Below are 19913 nucleotides of genomic sequence, written 5' to 3'. Positions count from 1 at the left end.
CACACCGCAAACGCGGTTCGGTTATTTTTTTTTGCCAAGAACCGCACTAAACCGCACCGCCTAAACCACTTGCCATAATATTTGGCCTAGAATTATAATAATTTGTAAACAACATATTCAAATAAAGAAGTCATCATTCATTATATCTCAACTCTCTTTAAAATTATTATTCTTACAAATAAACTTATCTTTTTCTTAATTATTCTTCATATTAGTCATTTATTAAAGTATTTATTTTTTTTGTTACAATATTTTGTTTGTAGCCTGAAGGTAAAAAAAATGATAAAATAGTGTAAATGTCATTTTTGTTGTGAATGTGTTGTGTTGATAAATTATTAACTTAGTTTTGAATATTGATTATTGTTTAATCTATTTTGATCTTTATATGCTTTGAACTATATTTTATATTTGAAAACAATATATTGTTGTTGTTTTCAAATAAATTATAATATATGTTCTAATATTTTTCATTAAAAAAACCGTAAAACCGACTGCAACCGTATGAAACCGCTCAAAACCGCAAGGCTGATTTTTTACTTAAAATCGCGATTAATTTTTCAAAATACTAACCGACTGCATATGGCAATTCGGTTTGAATTTTTTTAAAAAAACCGCAAAACCGCACCGTGATCACCCCTAGTTTTAGCTTCATGTTTTTGAATCTATTAATTATTAAATATTCTTATTCTATGTTTTCATGAAGTCAATGTTTACATAATTTTATTTTAAATTTTTAGTTAATTATTTATTTTATTAAATATAGTATGAGACGAAGCGAGCCCCGGATAATTTTGAATCCTGACTCCGCCCATGTGTCACATCAATGTCATCTAAGAAAAAACCAAGTATCAAATAAACAAAGAAAATGATTTAAAACTAAAATTTGATAATATAAATGATGAAAAAAAACAAATAAACAGAACCAAAAATATATTTTCCACTTGTTTTATTGAACGAGGTTACGTGACCGTGTTTTAAATAATTTATTGATTATTTATTTTTATAAGTTTTTATATGAGTTCATAAAATATAAGTTCTTATTTTAATAATAAATTATTAAAATATTTGGATAAAATCAGATGATATTGTTTAAAAAAATTAATATATTTGATTTTATGATTTTCATTAATGTAATTATAAAAAATTATCATACATGAAAATAACACAAGTAGTTATTCTTTAAAATAATTTTATAGTACTATCATAAATATTAAAACCAGTTTACAGTGTAAAAAGTGGAGTAATTTTTTGTGTATAATTAAGAAAATTTTGGTTAATGAGTAATGTCACCTTTAACTAATTTTTTTGGGTAAAATTTCGTTAAAATGGTCGTGAGTATAAATAAATTATGATATTTTAAACTCCGAGCAAAAGTATTTATTTTGGTGGATTTAAAGTTAGATTGAAATACTATTCTATCTTATTCTTTAAAAACAATTTGTATTTTTTTTTTAAGAATGAAATTTCGAAATTTAAAAAAAAAATAGTGTGTGATTAGAATACGAGATAATAACGACAGCCACAATAATATTCATAATATATAAATACACTTAAATAATATAAATAATAGGTCTCTTATGAACGGTTTCATGGATCTTTATTCATGATACCGACCAACCAAGTCCATATTTACAATAATAAGTAATATTTTTGACATAAAAAATTATAATTTTTTATAGGTGACCTTAATAGGATATCAGTCTTACAAAATTGACATATGAGACTGTTTCACATAGTTTTTGTGATATATAAAATATGTACTTGAATTTTAACTTACTCGCATTATAGAGCTTAGATGGCTAACACCCTTTTGCCATGTAGGTTTTACCAAAACACCAATGATTTTTTATTTTTATTTTTTTGTAATAAGCAGTAAGCACTACAATAAAAAATTAGAAGCCCGAACAAAGCAAATACAAGAAAACAAACTTACAGCTCCTCACGAGTCTTTCAATCAAACCTAGAGACGACGCAACGACTGGAGTTGATTAAGGCTTGTCTGCAAATGAATATTGGTGAATAACTAGATGACTTGCTAAGCAAGTTCCATTTAATAAATACCTGATTTTGGGTTATCTACTAACTAATATTATATATAATAATTTTTTTTAAAAATTTTGGGCTCCAAAAAAAAGATGTGTCTGAGTCATTGGACTCATTTACCTCCTAATAAGCACAGCCCTGATAAACACCACCAATTTTTCTTCCTTTTGTTTCACAAATTTAATGCATGTGGGCTACTTTAGTGTAGTATTGGTATATTAGGTAAATGTTGTGAGCTAAATATTAATGAAATATCGAGTAGTTGAGTCATCGCATCCCATACCCATACCTATGGAAGTAGTATCAGTTGCACATTCCATATATGAACACGCAAATCGTGACGCGGCATAAATCTCTCTGGTAAGCTTTAGAGGAAAGAGAGTTAAAAAAACGATGGAAAAGAATCTTGCAAGATTTGCATTGTTATAATTAGCTATGACAAAAACGTTGTAGCGGAGTCAATGTTATATGCTCGATTATCGTAAGGACTGTGATTATTAGTTGGGATATTGTTAAAATACAATGACGATCACGGTAAGAAAATCGATCGATATATGATATTTAAGTTGTTTTACCATTTTAAAAAATAGATTTGCATTGTTATCATTAGCTATAAATTATTGTAAAGATACAACCGTTTGGTCATATATGTATGATTGTATGGTAACTTTTGTTTTCATTCCATATTGTTTGAATTCTAGCCAGCGATGACATAATATAAGAAATCGCTTGATTATAAATAATTGTTCCATATCTCCACAACACTATTAAGTTGCTAAATGCCATATGGTATATATGTACAAGGACTTGAAAATGATTTGTTAGGTTGCAATCCTTTAGTTTTGGTGATTGTCACGCCCCGAGACCGGTCTGCGGCTGCGTGAGTGTACAATGGGCCTCTATAGCAACTACTTCGTATTCGTCATCGCTTTACGAAAATGATTAACCCAAGTTGCTATAGAAGTCCATTGTAAGCCATTATAAACTCATTTTAATTCTTTAATTTTTCAGATGTGGGACAAGGGTATCACAATCACCCTTCCTTCAGAACGCGACGTCCTCGCCGTGCCCTGACCACTCGATCCACCAGTGCCGAGAATCTAGAGGTGGCTCCTACAGGTTCAAGATGTGGCTCCCGTTATGTAGCACTTTGTCCCGCAAGTTCAAGATGTGGCTCCATGCACGTAGCACTTTACCCCGCATAGCACTTATTTCTCGGTGTTCCATGCCGGTGACCGGCTCTGATACCATTCTGTCACGCCTCGAGACCGGGTCCGCGGCTGCGTGACTGCACAATGGGCCCCTATAGCAACTACTTCGTATTCGTCCTCGATTTACGAAAATGATTAACCCAAGTTGCTATAGAAGTCCATTTAAGCCATTATCATTTTAAATCTTTAATTTTTCAGATGTGGAACAAGGGTATCACGATAATAACAAATAATATTTAACTGTTATAAGATCCAATCGCCATTGTTATGTATTTACGAGTCTCGACCAAGATTTCAAGAAATCTAACCGCATTGTTATCTTGCATCAGATTCTTCGAGCTAGATCATATAAGTGCCTAGCCGGACAATCCATATTCCAACTAGACACTGTTTAGTTGGTGCAAAGTTTTTCATGTAATTGGTCTTCAAGTTGGATTTCACGAAGTTCAAATCAATATTATCTATCAGCCTTTTATTCTTAGAAGATATTTTTGACCAATCATACATAAGAGACGAGGTTGTCAGAATATCATAACGTCTTATCGATGCAGTCTTCTCTCTCTTCAAAAACCTTTTCAGAGCCATTGCTTTCCATATTTGGTTAGGCGTCAATGTTTATTTAATGCAGTGTATGATGAAAGAAGAAAAGACATAGACAAAGTTGTTTTGCATTAGGAAAAAAAAAAGTAGAACGCTACTTATAAATATATTTGAACATTGGAGACAATTCAATTATAAAAAAGAGTGATTTTATTAGCATTAAAGACACGTGAAACTTTATTAAGAGCACTTTAAGCAATAATCGTCTGAAATTCTCAAGTATTATCATTATCAAGATTTCGATCACAATTATTTGAGGTATCATCAAGCTGGTTGCAAGCTCTAGCTTTCAAGTTTCATCATGGCGACTTACAATGTCTCAAGCCATTCTTTGAAGACTAACTACCAAGAGTTGTTAAATGTCGAATCAAAGGATTCCACAATTAGAATTTGTATTATTTGTTAAGTTGTACTATGAGTTTCTATTTAGACAAGAAATGAGTTATATATTAAAGTGATTTGGTACAAAGTTATCAACGTAGTCTCTCGTTATTTCTTATAATTATCTTTTGATCTTCATTTTAATATAAACTAAATGAATTATAAAAAAATATTGTATGGTGCACTAATATAACATAACTCTTTATAAATTATTGATAAAAAATAGTTTCATTCACTCCAAAAAAAAAAAAAAAAAACCATTAGGACGGTCAAACCGTCGCTAAAATGGTAAAGTGGCGGTTTTAACGACGGTTTAATTTTGATTAATGACGGTTGTGTTAAAAACAGTTGTGCTAAAATAGCGACATAAACCGTGGCTAAAAATGCGACGGTTATTATTAAACCGTCGCTTATTTTGATTAGCGACGGGAAATGGAAACCGTCGCTATAATAGCGACGGATTCCGTAAAACCGTCGCTAATCTATCCGTTTTTTTGTAGTGAATCGTAAACACATTTCGATTTTTCCATAGTAAAGGAGAAGCAATTCAAGCAAATACTATTTAATTTTCATTGGATAGTGGATAGTTTACGATTCAAAACTTAAGAGAAAAGTCACACGCAGTTGCATGTAATTCTTCCAAAAGTACACAAATTAAATCAAAGAATTGAAATACATTATTATTATATGTAACGTTCCAACATTAAACATCTACTTGTGTTGAACTTTTGTAAACACTGAAATTCCATTACTACACTCGAAATCATCAGTTTCACCACCATCATTTCTTGGTAAAGACGCATCATAAGGATGCCTTTGTGTTAACATCTTTATCCGATCCAAACTCGGTCGCAGACGACGATTCAGACGCAGAATTTGTGTTTAGGCCATTATCCTGTAAGATGGATTCGAGGGCCTTCACAACCTCACTCATTGTTGGACGGTCTGAAGCCGATTCTTCGACACATTGCATGGCTAACTCAAGAAATCTTGAAAATCCTATTAGAACACTCGAAGCATCCCTTATCGACGGATCGATGATCTCCTTCAATCCAAAATATGTTTCATCGTTCTTGTCCATTGATATCCTGACTTCTCGTACAATGTATTTTCCCTTTTCGATAGGCTGCTTAGAGGTGATCAGTTCAAGCATCACGACACCGAAGCTATAAACGTCACTTTTCTCAGTTAACTGTTGTGTCATATAGTATTCAGGATCCAAATAACCCTACAAAACATGCAAATGTTAGCTTTCCCCCCAAAAATTCTGTGTAATAGTTCGGGTATTTTCACTACTAACCAGTGTTCCTTTTACTTGAGTGGAAACATGACCTTTTGAAGTGTCGATTACCAGCTTAGACAAGCCAAAATCTGCCACTTTTGCCGTTAGATTGTCATCCAGCAAAATGTTAGTCGACTTGACATCACGGTGAATAATCGGAGGATTAGCGAGCTCATGTAGGTAAGCTAATCCTCTAGCTGAGCCTAATGCAGTTCGTATCCTCCTCTTCCAATCCAAATGGATTCCCCTTTTTCCTGTGAAGGAATAAAACCCCCGAAAGTTATATAAAAATTTCAGAAGATGGCACAAAACAGTACTGTACTAATGAAAATGAGCTTACCGGATAAACTTTCCCTAAGAGTTCCATTTGCCATATACTCGTATACCAACATCTGTTCACCATGTTCGAAGCAAAATCCGAGAAGGCCAACGAGGTTTTTGTGGTGAACTCGCGAAAGCAGCTCTATTTCATTCTTGAATTCATCCCTGCCTTGCATAGAGCCTTCTTGAGCCCTTTTGATCGCAACTACTTTTCCACTCGACACTGTTCCTCTGTAAACCTGATTACCAAAAACATATAGATTTCTCTGTCTTACCAATTTATGGCATGTAAATATGTACATTGAGTTTGTTTGTCAATTATCAACAACCTTGCCATAGCCCCCTGAGCCAATCTGATTGCTATCAGAGAAATTATTGGTGCATTTTTTTAGCTCGGCGTGAAAAAACCAATGGGCCCCTTTTAGCTGTGGTGCCCCTCCATTATCTCTGCCGCTCGAAGGCCAAGTTACTGGATCTGAGAATTCAAGGAAATTAGTCAAGAAATGGACCATACAGTACACATGAATTCAGAAGAAATGGGAACTGTCAAATGGTTTACTTAATGATTCCGCTTGTTCAGCGCGTCGTTTTTGCCAAAGAGCATATGAAACTAATCCTGCTAGAACCAGGACTAGAAACGCACATCCGGTTGTTACTCCAGCTATCATACCCGTGCTAAAGCGACCTTTCCCATTTTCTTCTGAAACCATGATGTTTTTTTGTTAAAAATAAACAAGAAATATGAGTTTCATATGCAAAAATTCAACTATTTTAACTCACAACTACTCAAGTCTTACCTTCAAAATTGTATTGAGCTGCTATAAAGTAATATGGGCCAAATCCACTTGGAGGTTTATAAATCTGGTTACTTAACATAAATCCTAGCCTCCGAATCTCTGACCGGTTGAAGTACTTTGAATTAGTAGGAAAGAGCGCAAGCTCCACTTGAAGATAGTCATATATATTGAAAAATGGATTTTGTAAAGAAACTGATCCATAGGAAAGGCCTAGTTGTAACCAAAGTGTAGTTTCTAAAGTCTGAAACAAAGTAACATTCGACAAATCTCTAGAAGAAGGTGCTCTAAAATTCAATGTTCCTTCATATGGATAAGCACATTCACAACTTTGTGGATTGAGTTTTTCATCGGAGTCACATGATTGGCTTCCACAATTTGCAAGACTGGTGGAGTATGCCTTTTCTGGTTCCTGAATTTGACAGTAAACCGTATTCTCAAGAGAGGCCGAACATACGGGATTTCCATACAACCTATGGACATAAAAAAGGTAATCTAAGACGTGTAAAGTTCAATACTTTTGTAATGAAGTACGAGTATGTTAAAGTATTCTTACATTAAAGTACTATTGTATTCTCCTAGCGTTATGGATGGTATGCTGTTGTTCTGAAAGTCAATAAGCTGGAGTTGCGGGCTAATGTTGTCGGTCATGTTTAAATTCTTATCAAAGCCATTGTTACTAAGTTTCCTGTCAAATAGTTGCTGTTCATTTCAGTTATTGCATATTTCAAAAATATAATTGGTGAATTCGTGTAGGTTGGTAGACTCACACTTGTTGAATCTGAGGTAAACTGAACATTTCAGGTGGAACCGATCCTTGCAATGGTCCAAATTCAATCATCCTGAGGATCAGACAGAATTAGTTACAGGATAATTGTTCCATGATTCTTGACTTAGAAAGAGAGATTAATCCTTGTTATGAATGTTTTCTTGACGTTCATTTGTTTTTCATTTTATACTCACAATGTATTAAGTGACTTCAAAGTCGAGAACCAATCTGGAGCTTCGGATTGATCAAAAGAGTTGTTACTTAAGTCCCTGCATGGAAAGAAGGCAGCTTCTACACCGATTTTTCCATGAACTTTTGAGGAAGGACAAGACCAGAGAGGGCTATTTCTTACACATAATTGAGGGAGTCCAGTCCAGTTAGATCTGGTAATGGACCAGTCAGCATATTGTGAGCCAAATTCCTACAATAAATCACATGAATTTTCAACTCCTAGCAAACCGTTGTACGTAATGAGACTCAAAATTTCGTTGGACTTGAAAAAATACCCACAATTCTGTGATTTTAGTGAGATTGTTGAGATTTGTCGGGATGCTTCCATTCAAGTTATTCCGGTCAAGCCGACTAGACGACACATTTATCGTGAAAAAACAAAAAACAAATGAAAAAAGTGATTCACATACATCATATTAGATCAATGGAAGTGAAGATAAAACAAGAAACATAGTCAAGACTCTTAAGTTACTCACAGAACTTCGAGCGACTGAACCAATCCAACAGTAGATGGAATGTTCCCCTCGAATTGATTCCCATCAAACAATCTACAAATAGTTTGTTCATCGTTACTACAGTTCCTAAAAAGATTTCTGAGAACAGAACAAGATGGTCTTGTTCCTCGGCTTACACGTGTATTACCGCCATGTCAGGGCTAAAAAGGTCCTCAGGAATTACCCCAGAGAGCTGGTTTCGGTTGAAATGGCTGCAAATCTTAAAGATCAGAAACCTCGAAAATTAAAATGAACAAGATCAGAGATTCATAGCTAACCATACTCACAAATGTTTCACATTCTTGAGTTGGTTCAGTCCCGAGGGAAAAATTGAAGAGACGGGGATCGATCCTCTCAACTGATTTTCTGCCAGATCAAGCCAATATAGATTCCAGAGTTTACCAAGAGAAGGTGGTATTTCACCAGTTAAGTTATTCGTATTCAATGCGCTGTCAATGTATATGTGTTCCATTAAGTAAGATGCATGGACAAGTCCCATAAAATTTCATAACAAAATGTGACTAAACCAGATGTTCTTACAGAAAAGTCAACTCTGAAAGATTTCCCAATTCACTTGGTATATTGTTTGTGAAGCTACAGCCGGACAGAGTTCTGAGAGAAAAACAAGAAACTAATGAACCTGTTTCATGTATATGCAGCATGACAGGTAATTAATATTTGATCTTACAGTGAAGTTAGCTTCTGCAGATCTCCAAGTCGAGGAGATATTGAACCTGTAAGGCCAGGGTTATATGACAAGTCCCTATAATCATCAGCTCAGTCTTAGGCTTAAAGCATAAAATTAGGCAAGATATACATAAGGAGTAGCAGTTTAACTCCAATCTCTAAACTGAACAACTGAGGCACCAGATTTTTACAGTAACTCGACCCGCAGGCCTTGATGCCACAAGCAAATTGATCATACCACGACCAACTCATAGTTCAGTTACAAATTATATCATGATTGAAAATTCATCAGCGATGGATATTCAAATCTGATGAAATGAAAGAATGCCTTTCATGTTGTAAGCGACTGGAGCAAAACGCTATGGCTACATATGTTGTGTATAGATCAAAATATATATGGTGGTTGAACTGTTGTAAGATATTTAATTTCCACTACCAAACATTAGCTTTTGGTTCAACAGGAAGCGTTCAATCCTATGATACAAGAAAACTCACAAGGTAGTCAATTCACTAAGCCCTCCAATATCACCACTCATTTGACCAGTTATTTGCAAAGATGATAACCCTCTGCATGATGAAGGAGAACATATAATGAAATTTCACGAAGATTCTCCGTCCAAAGGGCGACTAACTGAGAAAAAATCCAGTGTCACCCTTTCGGAAAAATTAGAAACTATTATATTCTTACAGGGAAATGACTCTCGAGTTATCGCATGAAACTCCATCCCACGATTCACAGGGATCATCGGACTTGTCCCAACTCGGGGGCGTGTTACCCCATTGACCTTTTAGTGATAGAAGTACCGCAGCTGCAACCATTTACCAATTCAAGAAAGTACTCAAGCATTAGAATCCGATTCTACAAAAACTACATGTCCTATATATATTACGATTTTTACAGCTCGAGAACACGAAAAGGCCAAAAGTTGACATGAAAAACACAGTCACGTGACCGATTCAATCAGACAACTAGAGACCTATCTAAATTCTTTTTCAGACAACCTTTTGTTTAGTTTCAATGTTGATATTCGTTATTTTTTGCAGATTCAAAATTAATATAGGTTTATTAACTTTAAAAAAGTCACTTCATATCAGATACAAACACATTTGAACCAAAATTTTGAAACATGCAGGACCACAAAAGCATCCATTTACAACCACAACACACAAAAACACACTCAAACAAAAAATTTCGACAAGGGGATGGAAAAGACATTACTTATAAAAGCTCTGTTGATAACAACAAACATTCGAATATACACTAAAACTTTTAATAAAGAAATTCTTACCATCTTGGGGGTCTGTCACAGAAGAGACACCCCAAGTCCATGTAGATAAAACCAGATAGCAGAAGAGCAACCACAGGACTTCCATGGCTGCAGTGCAGCACCAATTTCTTCCCACAAAACAAAACAAAATTTCTTAAATTCGTCACACTTTCTTCAATAAGAAGATCATTCACGTAAAACCCATTTCCTAGAAGGTCGATTACCAGGAAATATTGATTAAAAACAGGGAAAAGAAGTTAGAAGGCGATGTTTATGTTTCATTTCCCATGAAAATCAATCCACCTGTTTTGTAACGACAAACGTTAACTAAAAACGAACCTTAGGAGGATGTGTTGTTTGGGACGTGGATTTGTTCGATATATGAATTTGAAGTGTTCTTTTCTGTTTAATTTTCTCCGCCTGCCTGCGAGCTTTCCAATGTCAACAAGAACCCATACGAGTATCCAAAAAAAGCGGCCATTTTTTATATTCAAGAACTCACTAAACTGCTGCATGATAGCTATATTATGGCCGGAGTCATATATGTTTCGAACACCAAGTAAAATACAAGATATATATGATATGTTAAATTTATATCAATATCATAATTAGATACTAATGTAATAACGACATCATGAGTGAGCCAATTGTTTGAGCTGTCATCAACAACTCCCAGCTTTATTTTTAGTGAGTGTGATAATACTTTATCTTATTATTATTATTATTATTATTATTGTTATTATTAGTGACTGTGATAATACTTTATTATTATTGTTGTTGTTATTATTATTATTATTATTATTATTATTATTAGACAAGAATGTCCTTTATTTTTTTTTTATAACAATAGGGATAAGATTTTTTTTTCACATATGATCGAATTCACACATCTTCCTAGATGTTAATTTCACTGGATCACTAGTCAAGGGTATAACTAAACTTTTTGTATATATTTTAAATTTTATAATAGTTTTTCTGTCATACATACACAGAATAAAGCAAACCATTGTATTTTTTTGTTGAAAATTAATATTCAAAATATGTGTATTGAATATTTGAATGTTGAAAATAAGAGTTGTAAAAATTAGAAATTTGTATGTGATGATGAAGGTAATTATGTAATTTATTATTTTGATTATTACCAAATAAATTCTATAAATAGCATCATCATTTGTGAAAAATTAACAATTGAGTTGAGAAAAAAATATTATAACGTGTTTGGTTTGCTAATTTTGAGAGTTTGATATTTTTACTTTTTTACCATAAATTTTTATTTTTTCATAACATTTTTAATATTATTCATATTTTATCTCAGATTTTAATAAGAGTAAAAATACTGGTTGGTTATTTTTGACAAATACATGAAAATATCACGGTGTGCAAAATATATTAAAATCGAGGTTACTTGAGATTTTTTCTCTTAATTTCTTTTCCAAAATTATATTATTAAGTATGAGACTCTAAAGTAACTACGTTAGAGAATACTAAAATATTTAATTCCATAATTATCATTTTTACCCTACTAAAACCTCCTCAAGTCACTACATGTTTACATAGAAAAAAGTCTAAACAAAACTTATCTTTTAAATCGTACAACTCTTCTAAATTTAAAATAATGATAACGCATGCAATGAATGCGGATCTTTTACTAGTATCTAATATATACAGGCTATCCACCGATGATTAATGACATAGTTTTTATAGCATAAAATGTTATTTGAACTAAATTTATTTTATGTGATAAATTGCAATTTTAATTATATAAGTTGGCTTGTTTTGGGTTTTAATTGACAATGTTTGGTTTTCATCCAATAAGATTTTGTCTTGTTTTGGTCTTCTTTCCGCCTGAAACCACTAAATCTATTCAATATTGCTTATTTGGAACGGATAATCTCATACATGTCTCATATACCAAGAATAAAACATGTATTATACAAATAAAATATATCTTAACAAATATATAGGTAATGACCATCCCATTTTTAAGTATTGAATGTCGTTTTGCTTTATTTTTTCATTTGTTTTTTGCTTATATTTATTTTTATGTATGTAATATAGATTTATTCTATTACATGAGCTACGTAGGAGAAGCATCGATGTCAAATAAACAATATCCGTTGAGATTAGTGACTTTTGACCAGAAAAATGATCAAAACGAAAAAATATCAAAGTTAACAGATTAAAACCAAAATATTGACAAGTTACGAGACTAAAACAAAAAATATGTCAACTTACAAAATTAAAATTGCAATTTTTCTAATTTTATGTTGATACACACTAAATATTCAAATTAATTTATTTATGTTTTATTTTTTATTGTTATTTTTTTATATAAAAATAAGTTATTAGAATTTATATTTATTTTTAAAGAAATTATTATTAAGTATACAGATATTTATAAAAGTTACAATAAAATAATAAGGAGATATGAAACAAAGTACTAAAGCATAAAAAGGAGTAAATCACTCAATTCGGAAATTGTGAAATAAAACATAAATTAAGAAGAAAATATAAAAGTAACAGTAATTTTAATTAATAATATTTTTAATATTTTTTTGTTTCCTTTTCTATATTTAAGGGTATTGAGAAATCTAATTAAATTTTTTTAGTAACTAAACTTTTTGGTAATACATTTTAGGATACTAAAAATGAATCTACTAAAATGATAGCAATCAATTAAAGAACCTAATTATCAATTTATATTTTAAAAAACCTTGTAAAATTAAATGCATTCCACAAAAAATTAAATGGAAAAACAATTCTCAAGAGATATTGCATTTTTGGTCTTTCATATTTATCTTTTTGTAATTTTGGTCTTTTATATTTTCAAATTTCAATATTAATGATTGCAATATTTTTTTTTTTTGAAATTTTAGTCATTTTTTCGACGTGACAAACATAATTAAAATTTTTGAGCAACTAAACTTTTAGGTAATACATTTTAGGATACTAATAATGAATCTACTAATATGATAGCAATTAATTAAAGAACCTAATTATCAATGTATATTTTAAAAAAACTTGTAAAATTTAATGCATTCAACAAAAAATTAAATGGAAAAACAATTCTCAAGAGATATTGCATTTTTGCTGTTTCATATTTATCTTTTGTAATTTTGTTCTTTTATATTTTCAAATTTCAATATTAATGTCCATCATATTTTTTTTTTAATTTTAGTCATTTTTTCGACGTGGCACTAATATAACATCAACATAGTGCTGACGTGTGTAAAAGAGCGGATTTACAATATTAGCAAAGGTGGACATTTGCCCGGCAGTTTCTTTGCCCAGAAATTGCTTTAGTGCTTCTGCATTCCACATTTTAACAATTGATTTACGGTCAAAACATCTTGTCTCATGGCCATATTTATTTGTCTCCTTAGATCATTCTGCTGGAAAATAATTTATTCCTTGAAAGAAATTGGTTTGTGTTGATGTTCCAGTCAAATAGTTTTAAAATAACATTTTTACATGTATGATTCTAATATAATTTTATTATCTAATTTAAGTGGTGTATGTTTCTTTTTTATGTATATATAATACATATTGGTTTTTTTTTTCGTTAACTCAAATATAAAAGACTAAAATTAAAATGATTAAAATCACAAAAAATTAAATATTTGAGATAAGAAATGATATTTTTGTCTTTCACAAAAATTCTTGTGTGACGGTCTCACGGATCAATTTCGTGGGTCAAAAAATGAAGAGCAGAAATGGTTGGTAAGCCAGCCACTAGCTCAATGTACGAATCGAGCGTTCATACTCTCAAACTTATAGAATATTATTATATATATTATTAATTAAATAATAATTATTAAGGATTTCATCGAACAACAGCTTGTCAAACAAAAGCTAAAAGAAAAAAAAACAGAGGTATAACTGACATCGAATCTCTTATTTGGGTCATCCATGAAAAAATATTATTTTTTATGCTAACAATATTACTTTTTATTGTGAATATCGATAGAATTGACCCGTCTCACAGATAAAAATTCCTGAGACTGTCTCACAAGATACATATTCTTTGTCTTTTTAATAAACCACAAAGTAGATGGCAGTCGGCACACGTGCCAAATTGAACCTGTCTGGACTGGTGAATGGTGACGAAACCCAAACTGTACTGAGGGGGCTGTTAACTTCCTCTGAGGCCCGTTTGAAATTCAAGCCCGTGAAGAGTCAAGACCCAGAATGAGCCCATTAGGCCCAAGGTAATAGCCCACTACACAAATTAATTTATATATATAACCATGAGCCAACCAACACATTGGGTTAATCATTCTCCCAGCCCACGCCATATGGCTCAATAGTACTGGGTTTAGTTTCTTGGGCTGGACGAGTTTTAGGCCTGGCCAACATTTATACCTGGCCTGCTTGATGCAGCTTTATTCTCTCTCTCTTGATCTCGATTCCTCATCATCACATAATCTCTCTGCTTTCCGATTTTCCGAAATGCCCACAGATCAGGCGGAGCTCTCCACAGAACAGGTAGATCGAAGAAATTAAAGGGATTCGGTGTTATCCTGATGAAATTTCAAGTTTAATTTACACCTTGAGCTCTAATTTAGTACCTGATTCAGTTATTTGAGTTCGCTTGTCTTTCTTGGTTTGCAGTTTATTGATTCTTTTATGGATTTTACTGGAATTTAATCTTTTTTGGATCTGCTATGGTTGATTTTTTGAAGGTTTTGAGGAGGGATATTCCATGGGAGACTTACATGACGACGAAGTTGATCTCGGGAACTGGACTTCAGCTGCTGCGGCGCTACGATAAGAAACCTGAGAGTTACAAGGCTCAGTTACTTGATGATGTAATTTTCAAACCGCTTTATTTATGTTGATTGCCGAAGGATAGAAGACATTATCCTTGTGTTGAAAATTTCTGTGTTTTGTGCTTTGGTTATTTAACCTGTTCGTTTTTCTTAATTTATATTTGAGTTGGACGTCAAAGTTTGAAGGATTGTGAAAGTGTTTGTAGTTCTTTTGTGGGAGTTATTGTTTTATGCTTCTTATGAGTTGTTCACCACTTTACCTGTTTATGCTGAAATACTTGTCTTATTAGTTTTGATCTTTCATCTTTATTTTATTCTTGTCTGGACTCTGGGAACTCAGAGGAGAGATATGAGAAAGACTTGCTGAAATTTTTTCTTTTTGACAACATTATAAAAAGAGAAAATATCCCTTCTCATCTGAGTTTTGTTATCTTCTGGAGGTTACTTGAAAGAGTGATTCGGTGAATTCTGATTACCCTTGAGTTGGTGTCATGAATTTCTGCGGGTGGATAAATTTAACTACCATGGATTTGTTTGGTTCGTCTCAAGTTCAGCTTATGTTTTTTAATCTTCAGATGGCTTCGATGAATCATTCTTGTTATTTAATTGGTGAAAGTAAATATGCAGGATGGTCCAGCATATATTCGATGTTTTGTCAGCATTTTGCGAGACATATTCAAGGAAGAAACTGTAGAATATGTGTTAGCTCTGATTGATGAAATGCTTTTGGGTAAGCAGCAAAACTTTTAGTCTTTTTTCTTAATTTTCGCCATTTGAAGTAGCTGACCATATATATATATATACACACATAATTGTAACTTTTACTCGGCAGCAAATCCCAAACGAGCTAGATTATTCCATGACAAGTCTCTGGCTGGCGAGGATATATATGATCCTTTCCTGAGGCAAGTATTATATCCATGCTAATTGCTACATAATGCATTAATGTGGATGAGATTAGTGGTCTGTCTCTATTTTCCTTGATATCCCTCCAAATCTTTGGAACACTATACAACTTTTGTTGCTACTTTTTTGGTTTATGTTAGTGTTTGCTCGTAGAGGAAACCTTTAATCTTTAAGTTGAAACTTTATGATTCTTGTTGCCTTGGACCACCAGTAAATAACTATGACCACCAAAAGCCCACTCGTCCATCGAGAGTTAAAAAGAATATGTAATAGTTTACAGTTGTCGATTCGGAAGTTAGAAAAGTTTGTTGTGAATTGTGATACCATAGTACTCTTGTATCAAAGCATTCACTTGTTAACTGACTTGTGAATCACATCACCCTATATTTTGTTAAGTTTCACTTGTAATGGTTGGAGATGCTCCTTTTTCTTTTGCAGGCTACTTTGGAAAGGTAATTGGTTTATACAAGAGAAGAGCTGTAAGATACTTTCTTTCATAGTAAGGTGCGAATGTTTTCATGTATTGGCCTCCTTATCATGACAGATTGATAGTTGCCTCCTTTAGGACATTTCTGCTTTCATTAATTTCAGTGGAAGGCCTAAAGGTCAAAATGCCTTTGCTGATTCAGCAGCCAAGTCGAAGAATGAAGTCATTTCTATAAATGATGTTTTGAAGGGACTGGTTGATTGGCTGTGTGCACAGGTAAGTGATCTTTCAGTTATTTTTTGATGAGGTTAATTCTGCAGAATGTGAATGAAACTGGCCACCTTAAATTTTGGAGGCAGTCGTAATTAGTTTTTGCTGTTGCTATGTAAGACTGAAAATTTCACTGATTCTGGAAGTTAACATATGTTACAGTTATAATGAATGGTAATCCTAAGACCTTTTTTTGGGGAGAAACCTTATTTAGAAAACGATAGATAATAAGTAAAAACTGATATTGTCATATCGTGATATATTTAAGAGGTTTCTTGTGACCGAAAATACTCCATTGAAACTTCCATATTTTAGCTTGAAAATCAAAGAATTCGTATTAAAAAAAGTCCAGGTGGCATCCCTCTGCACATTTGTGCTGTCGAACCAAATGGATCGCCAACCATTGTTGCCCATCATCCTTCTGACTGAGATGTACAACTATACTTCTTAGTTACTAGTTGGCGTAAAAATTATGTAAAATCGTATACTTCCGAGCATGCGCAGATACATTAATGAACTTTTTTCCTATATAACATAGATGCTTCCATGCATTTACAACTTGTAAGTTGTAACTGCTTCTGGAGAGAATGAACTGCACATTCCATTGAAAGATTAAATCAGTGGGCATATAAGCTATTTCATATCCTGAGGGAAAATATGTTAGAACTGATACGCTATATTTGCGAGCAATCCTAGCTCTTATAGTTTTCTTGTACAGCTGAAGAACCAATCTCATACTGGCCGCAGCATTCCAGTAGTTATTAACTGCCTTTCAACTCTACTGAAAGAGTCTGCAGTGCGATCTTCATTTGTTCAGGCTGATGGAGTGAAGTTGCTCATTCCTTTAATATCTCCAGCATCCACTCAACAATCTATCCAGGTAATCCCTATTCAGATTTCAAAGTAGAACGGCATCAAGTTTCTTGTTTTTTTCTCAAATACATCATGTAGAATCTAATCATTTAGCAGATGGGTTGGGTTCTCAGTCTGGTCTTACATAACATGTGGACTGTGGCATTACTATCATTGACTTTGGAGTTTTAAATGTTCGATCACCTACCATATAACTTGATATTTCTTGTCCCGGATTTTATCCTTGAAACAGCTCCTTTATGAAACATGCCTTTGTGTGTGGCTCCTGTCTTACTATGAACCTGCAATTGAGTACTTGGCTACTACTAAATGCTTGCCGCGGCTGATTGAAGTTGCCAAGGGATCCACAAAGGAAAAAGTGAGTTCATTTATGTGATAATTGTCAAGACCCAAGAGTAATATATACCTTTCTGGATGGATACCCTTTTATATGTACATCCCTGATTTTTCCTCCATATTGTCTATATAAGCTTTTAAACAGCTGAAGCTATATTTTACTTATAACTGGACTTATGTTGTTAATGTTTTCTACTAAACATTTATCTGAATATATCTTTCTATCAACTTGCGCTAGGTCGTCCGTCTAGTTGTCTTGATCCTTAGAAATTTGCTTCACAAAGGAACTTTTGGAGCTCAGATGGTAGACCTGGGCTTGCCGCAGCTTGTTCAGAGTTTGAAAGCCCAAGCATGGAGTGATGAGGTGAGGAACTTTTTTGGCCAATTGGGGACTTTTAGATTTGTTTGTCTTTTATTTCTTGCATCCGGTATAAGGAAAGTAAAGATGATGTCTCAAAAAAATACTTCTCCTAATAATCTGCATCAAGGAATAGTAGTTTACCGGATAAATTAATGAGCCGGGCATTTCCGTCCCAATTGGTAGAAAAAAACCACAACCCCAACAACAACACACTCATGCTACCACCGTTGTTAAAATTAGAGCGGATATCATATCTTTAATTTATTCATGTTATCAACAGCAACAAAATTCATACCCACAGTGCATCCATTTACAGGTGCAATATGTCAAACTCTCATATATATGTGTTATTATCAACCTAATTCTCAATGTTGAGTGACTGCATCATAGTTTTCTTTTTTCATTATTATTGTATTTGCCATGATTTAATTTCATTTTTCTAGTTTTGATTTTGCATATTTCCCTGGAGGAGAGTAAATGATCATTTTATGACATGGGAAGAGGCTTAAAAGATGACCGTTTTAAACTTAACTGAAAACTCTTGCTCATACGGGCTTGGTTAAATATTTAACTATTGTTGCTGTTGTATGCTTATTCAATTTCTTTCAGCATCTGCTTTATGCTGAGGTTGAGTGAAGCATAACCAACATTGCTAGCTCTCTCTGTTTCTCCTCTCTTCCTGGATTCCCTCAGCTCCGTTCTGTCACCCACAAATCCGAACTTCGAAGGCAATTTTATTATTTTTTTTTCAGGATCTGCTGGAAGCCTTGAATCAGCTCGAGGAAGGACTGAAAGATAACATCAAGAAGCTTAGTTCTTTTGATAGGTACAAGCAGGAAGTCCTCCTTGGACACCTTGATTGGTCGCCTATGCATAAAGATCCTATATTCTGGCGGGACAACATTACAAACTTCGAAGAACATGATTTTCAGGTTTGTTATTGCAGTTTTTTTGGATGGAGTTGCTGATTTTTCTGGACTTGGGACTTGTTTCAAGTCATACTGGTTTCTTTGTGCCGTAAAAGAAATAAGTGTTATTTTTAAATGAGTTTCTACTGCAGGGGCATTTGTGAGTATGCGGTGATATTTTATTTGAAACACTACTATGTATAGTAAGAAGAATCCCATGCCGTTTCAACAATTTGAAATTTAGTTGTGACTAGCTAGATTTAACTACAGTAGCAAACTTTCATTTTTTTGTTGAAACCTTTCGACTGCCTTTTTTTTCTTGCACCTTTTGTGTGTATCTCACATTTTAAGTTTGAAATGTCGTTACAGATCCTGAGGGTCCTGATCACAATTTTGGACACATCCACTGATCCTAGAACACTAGCTGTTGCTTGCTATGACCTCTCTCAGTTCATTCAGTACCACCAGGCTGGCCGTATCATTGTGACTGATCTCAAAGCAAAGGACCGGGTGATGAAGTTGATGAACCATGAGAACGCAGAGGTTACCAAAAATGCCCTGCTCTGCATCCAAAGGCTTTTCCTAGGAGCCAAATATGCGAGTTTTTTGCAGGCTTGAGTATTGTCTATGCAAGTGATTTATATTCCGTGTTTAAATGAGCATTTGTTGTACTCGTTGTGGCGCCTTTTTAATTTGACGTTCGATACTGTCATTGCGCTGTGAGTAATTATCCAGGCGCACTAGGTCATGCAATAAGTTGAAAACATGGTGGTGGTGTTATTATTTTTGCGATTCTATTTTGTATCTTTACCGTTGTTGATCAATAATAATAATGTTGATATTTGGTGCATTATGTCGGATTGTTGTGCGTTTTCTGCTATTTTATGTGTTAGATGGCTATTTTATGTGTTAGATGGTTCTCTTTTCAGTGGTCTCGCTTCTTTATCTGTAATTGTCGATGGACAAATATAAATTTTATTTT

General features: G+C 33.4%; 2 protein-coding genes and 1 long non-coding RNA gene across 3 annotated transcripts; 1 reads left to right on the top strand and 2 right to left on the bottom strand.

Annotated features, from left to right (window-relative positions):
• Window positions 1-4891: 4891 nt before the first annotated feature.
• Window positions 4892-10594, bottom strand: LOC140823203 (leucine-rich repeat receptor protein kinase HPCA1-like). Its single transcript, XM_073184408.1, is given in 20 exon segments — window positions 4892-5057; window positions 5059-5463; window positions 5536-5771; window positions 5858-6077; window positions 6168-6313; window positions 6398-6535; window positions 6636-7105; window positions 7189-7320; window positions 7403-7474; window positions 7596-7670; window positions 7754-7822; window positions 7912-7983; window positions 8109-8180; window positions 8264-8338; window positions 8414-8575; window positions 8667-8738; window positions 8815-8889; window positions 9309-9380; window positions 9502-9622; window positions 10103-10594. Coding segments are annotated over 20 exon segments (2880 nt in total). The 5' UTR covers window positions 10188-10594; the 3' UTR covers window positions 4892-4946.
• A 3817-nt stretch (window positions 10595-14411) lies between these two features.
• Window positions 14412-19784, top strand: LOC140823189 (V-type proton ATPase subunit H). Its single transcript, XM_073184388.1, has 11 exons — window positions 14412-14566; window positions 14764-14889; window positions 15478-15580; window positions 15683-15755; window positions 16195-16260; window positions 16348-16459; window positions 17172-17333; window positions 17559-17684; window positions 17901-18026; window positions 18776-18955; window positions 19301-19784. Exons 1-11 carry the CDS (start codon window positions 14456-14458, stop codon window positions 19547-19549), a joined length of 1434 nt encoding a protein of 477 aa, XP_073040489.1. The 5' UTR covers window positions 14412-14455; the 3' UTR covers window positions 19550-19784.
• LOC140823198 (uncharacterized) lies at window positions 16338-17174 on the bottom strand. Its single transcript, XR_012116164.1, has 2 exons — window positions 17047-17174; window positions 16338-16516 (listed from the first exon to the last, which is right to left on the bottom strand). It is a non-coding gene; the product is annotated as an uncharacterized lncRNA (long non-coding RNA).
• Window positions 19785-19913: the final 129 nt, after the last annotated feature.

Source organism: Primulina eburnea, chromosome 1, assembly GCF_022965805.1.
Source record: "Primulina eburnea isolate SZY01 chromosome 1, ASM2296580v1, whole genome shotgun sequence".
Classification (NCBI taxonomy): domain Eukaryota; kingdom Viridiplantae; phylum Streptophyta; class Magnoliopsida; order Lamiales; family Gesneriaceae; genus Primulina; species Primulina eburnea.
This window is presented reverse-complemented; position numbering and strand designations above follow the sequence as displayed.

What these genes read in the sequence shown, in the direction of transcription:
- LOC140823189 (XM_073184388.1), top strand. Translation starts at nt 14,456, where the DNA reads ATGCAGCTTTATTCTCTCTCTCTTGATCTCGATTCCTCATCATCACAT. An exon ending in ATATATGATCCTTTCCTGAG is followed by an intron (nt 15,756 to 16,194) that starts GCAAGTATTATA and finishes TTTCTTTTGCAG; the next exon opens with GCTACTTTGGAAAGGTAATT. An exon ending in TTGATTGGCTGTGTGCACAG is followed by an intron (nt 16,460 to 17,171) that starts GTAAGTGATCTT and finishes TTTCTTGTACAG; the next exon opens with CTGAAGAACCAATCTCATAC.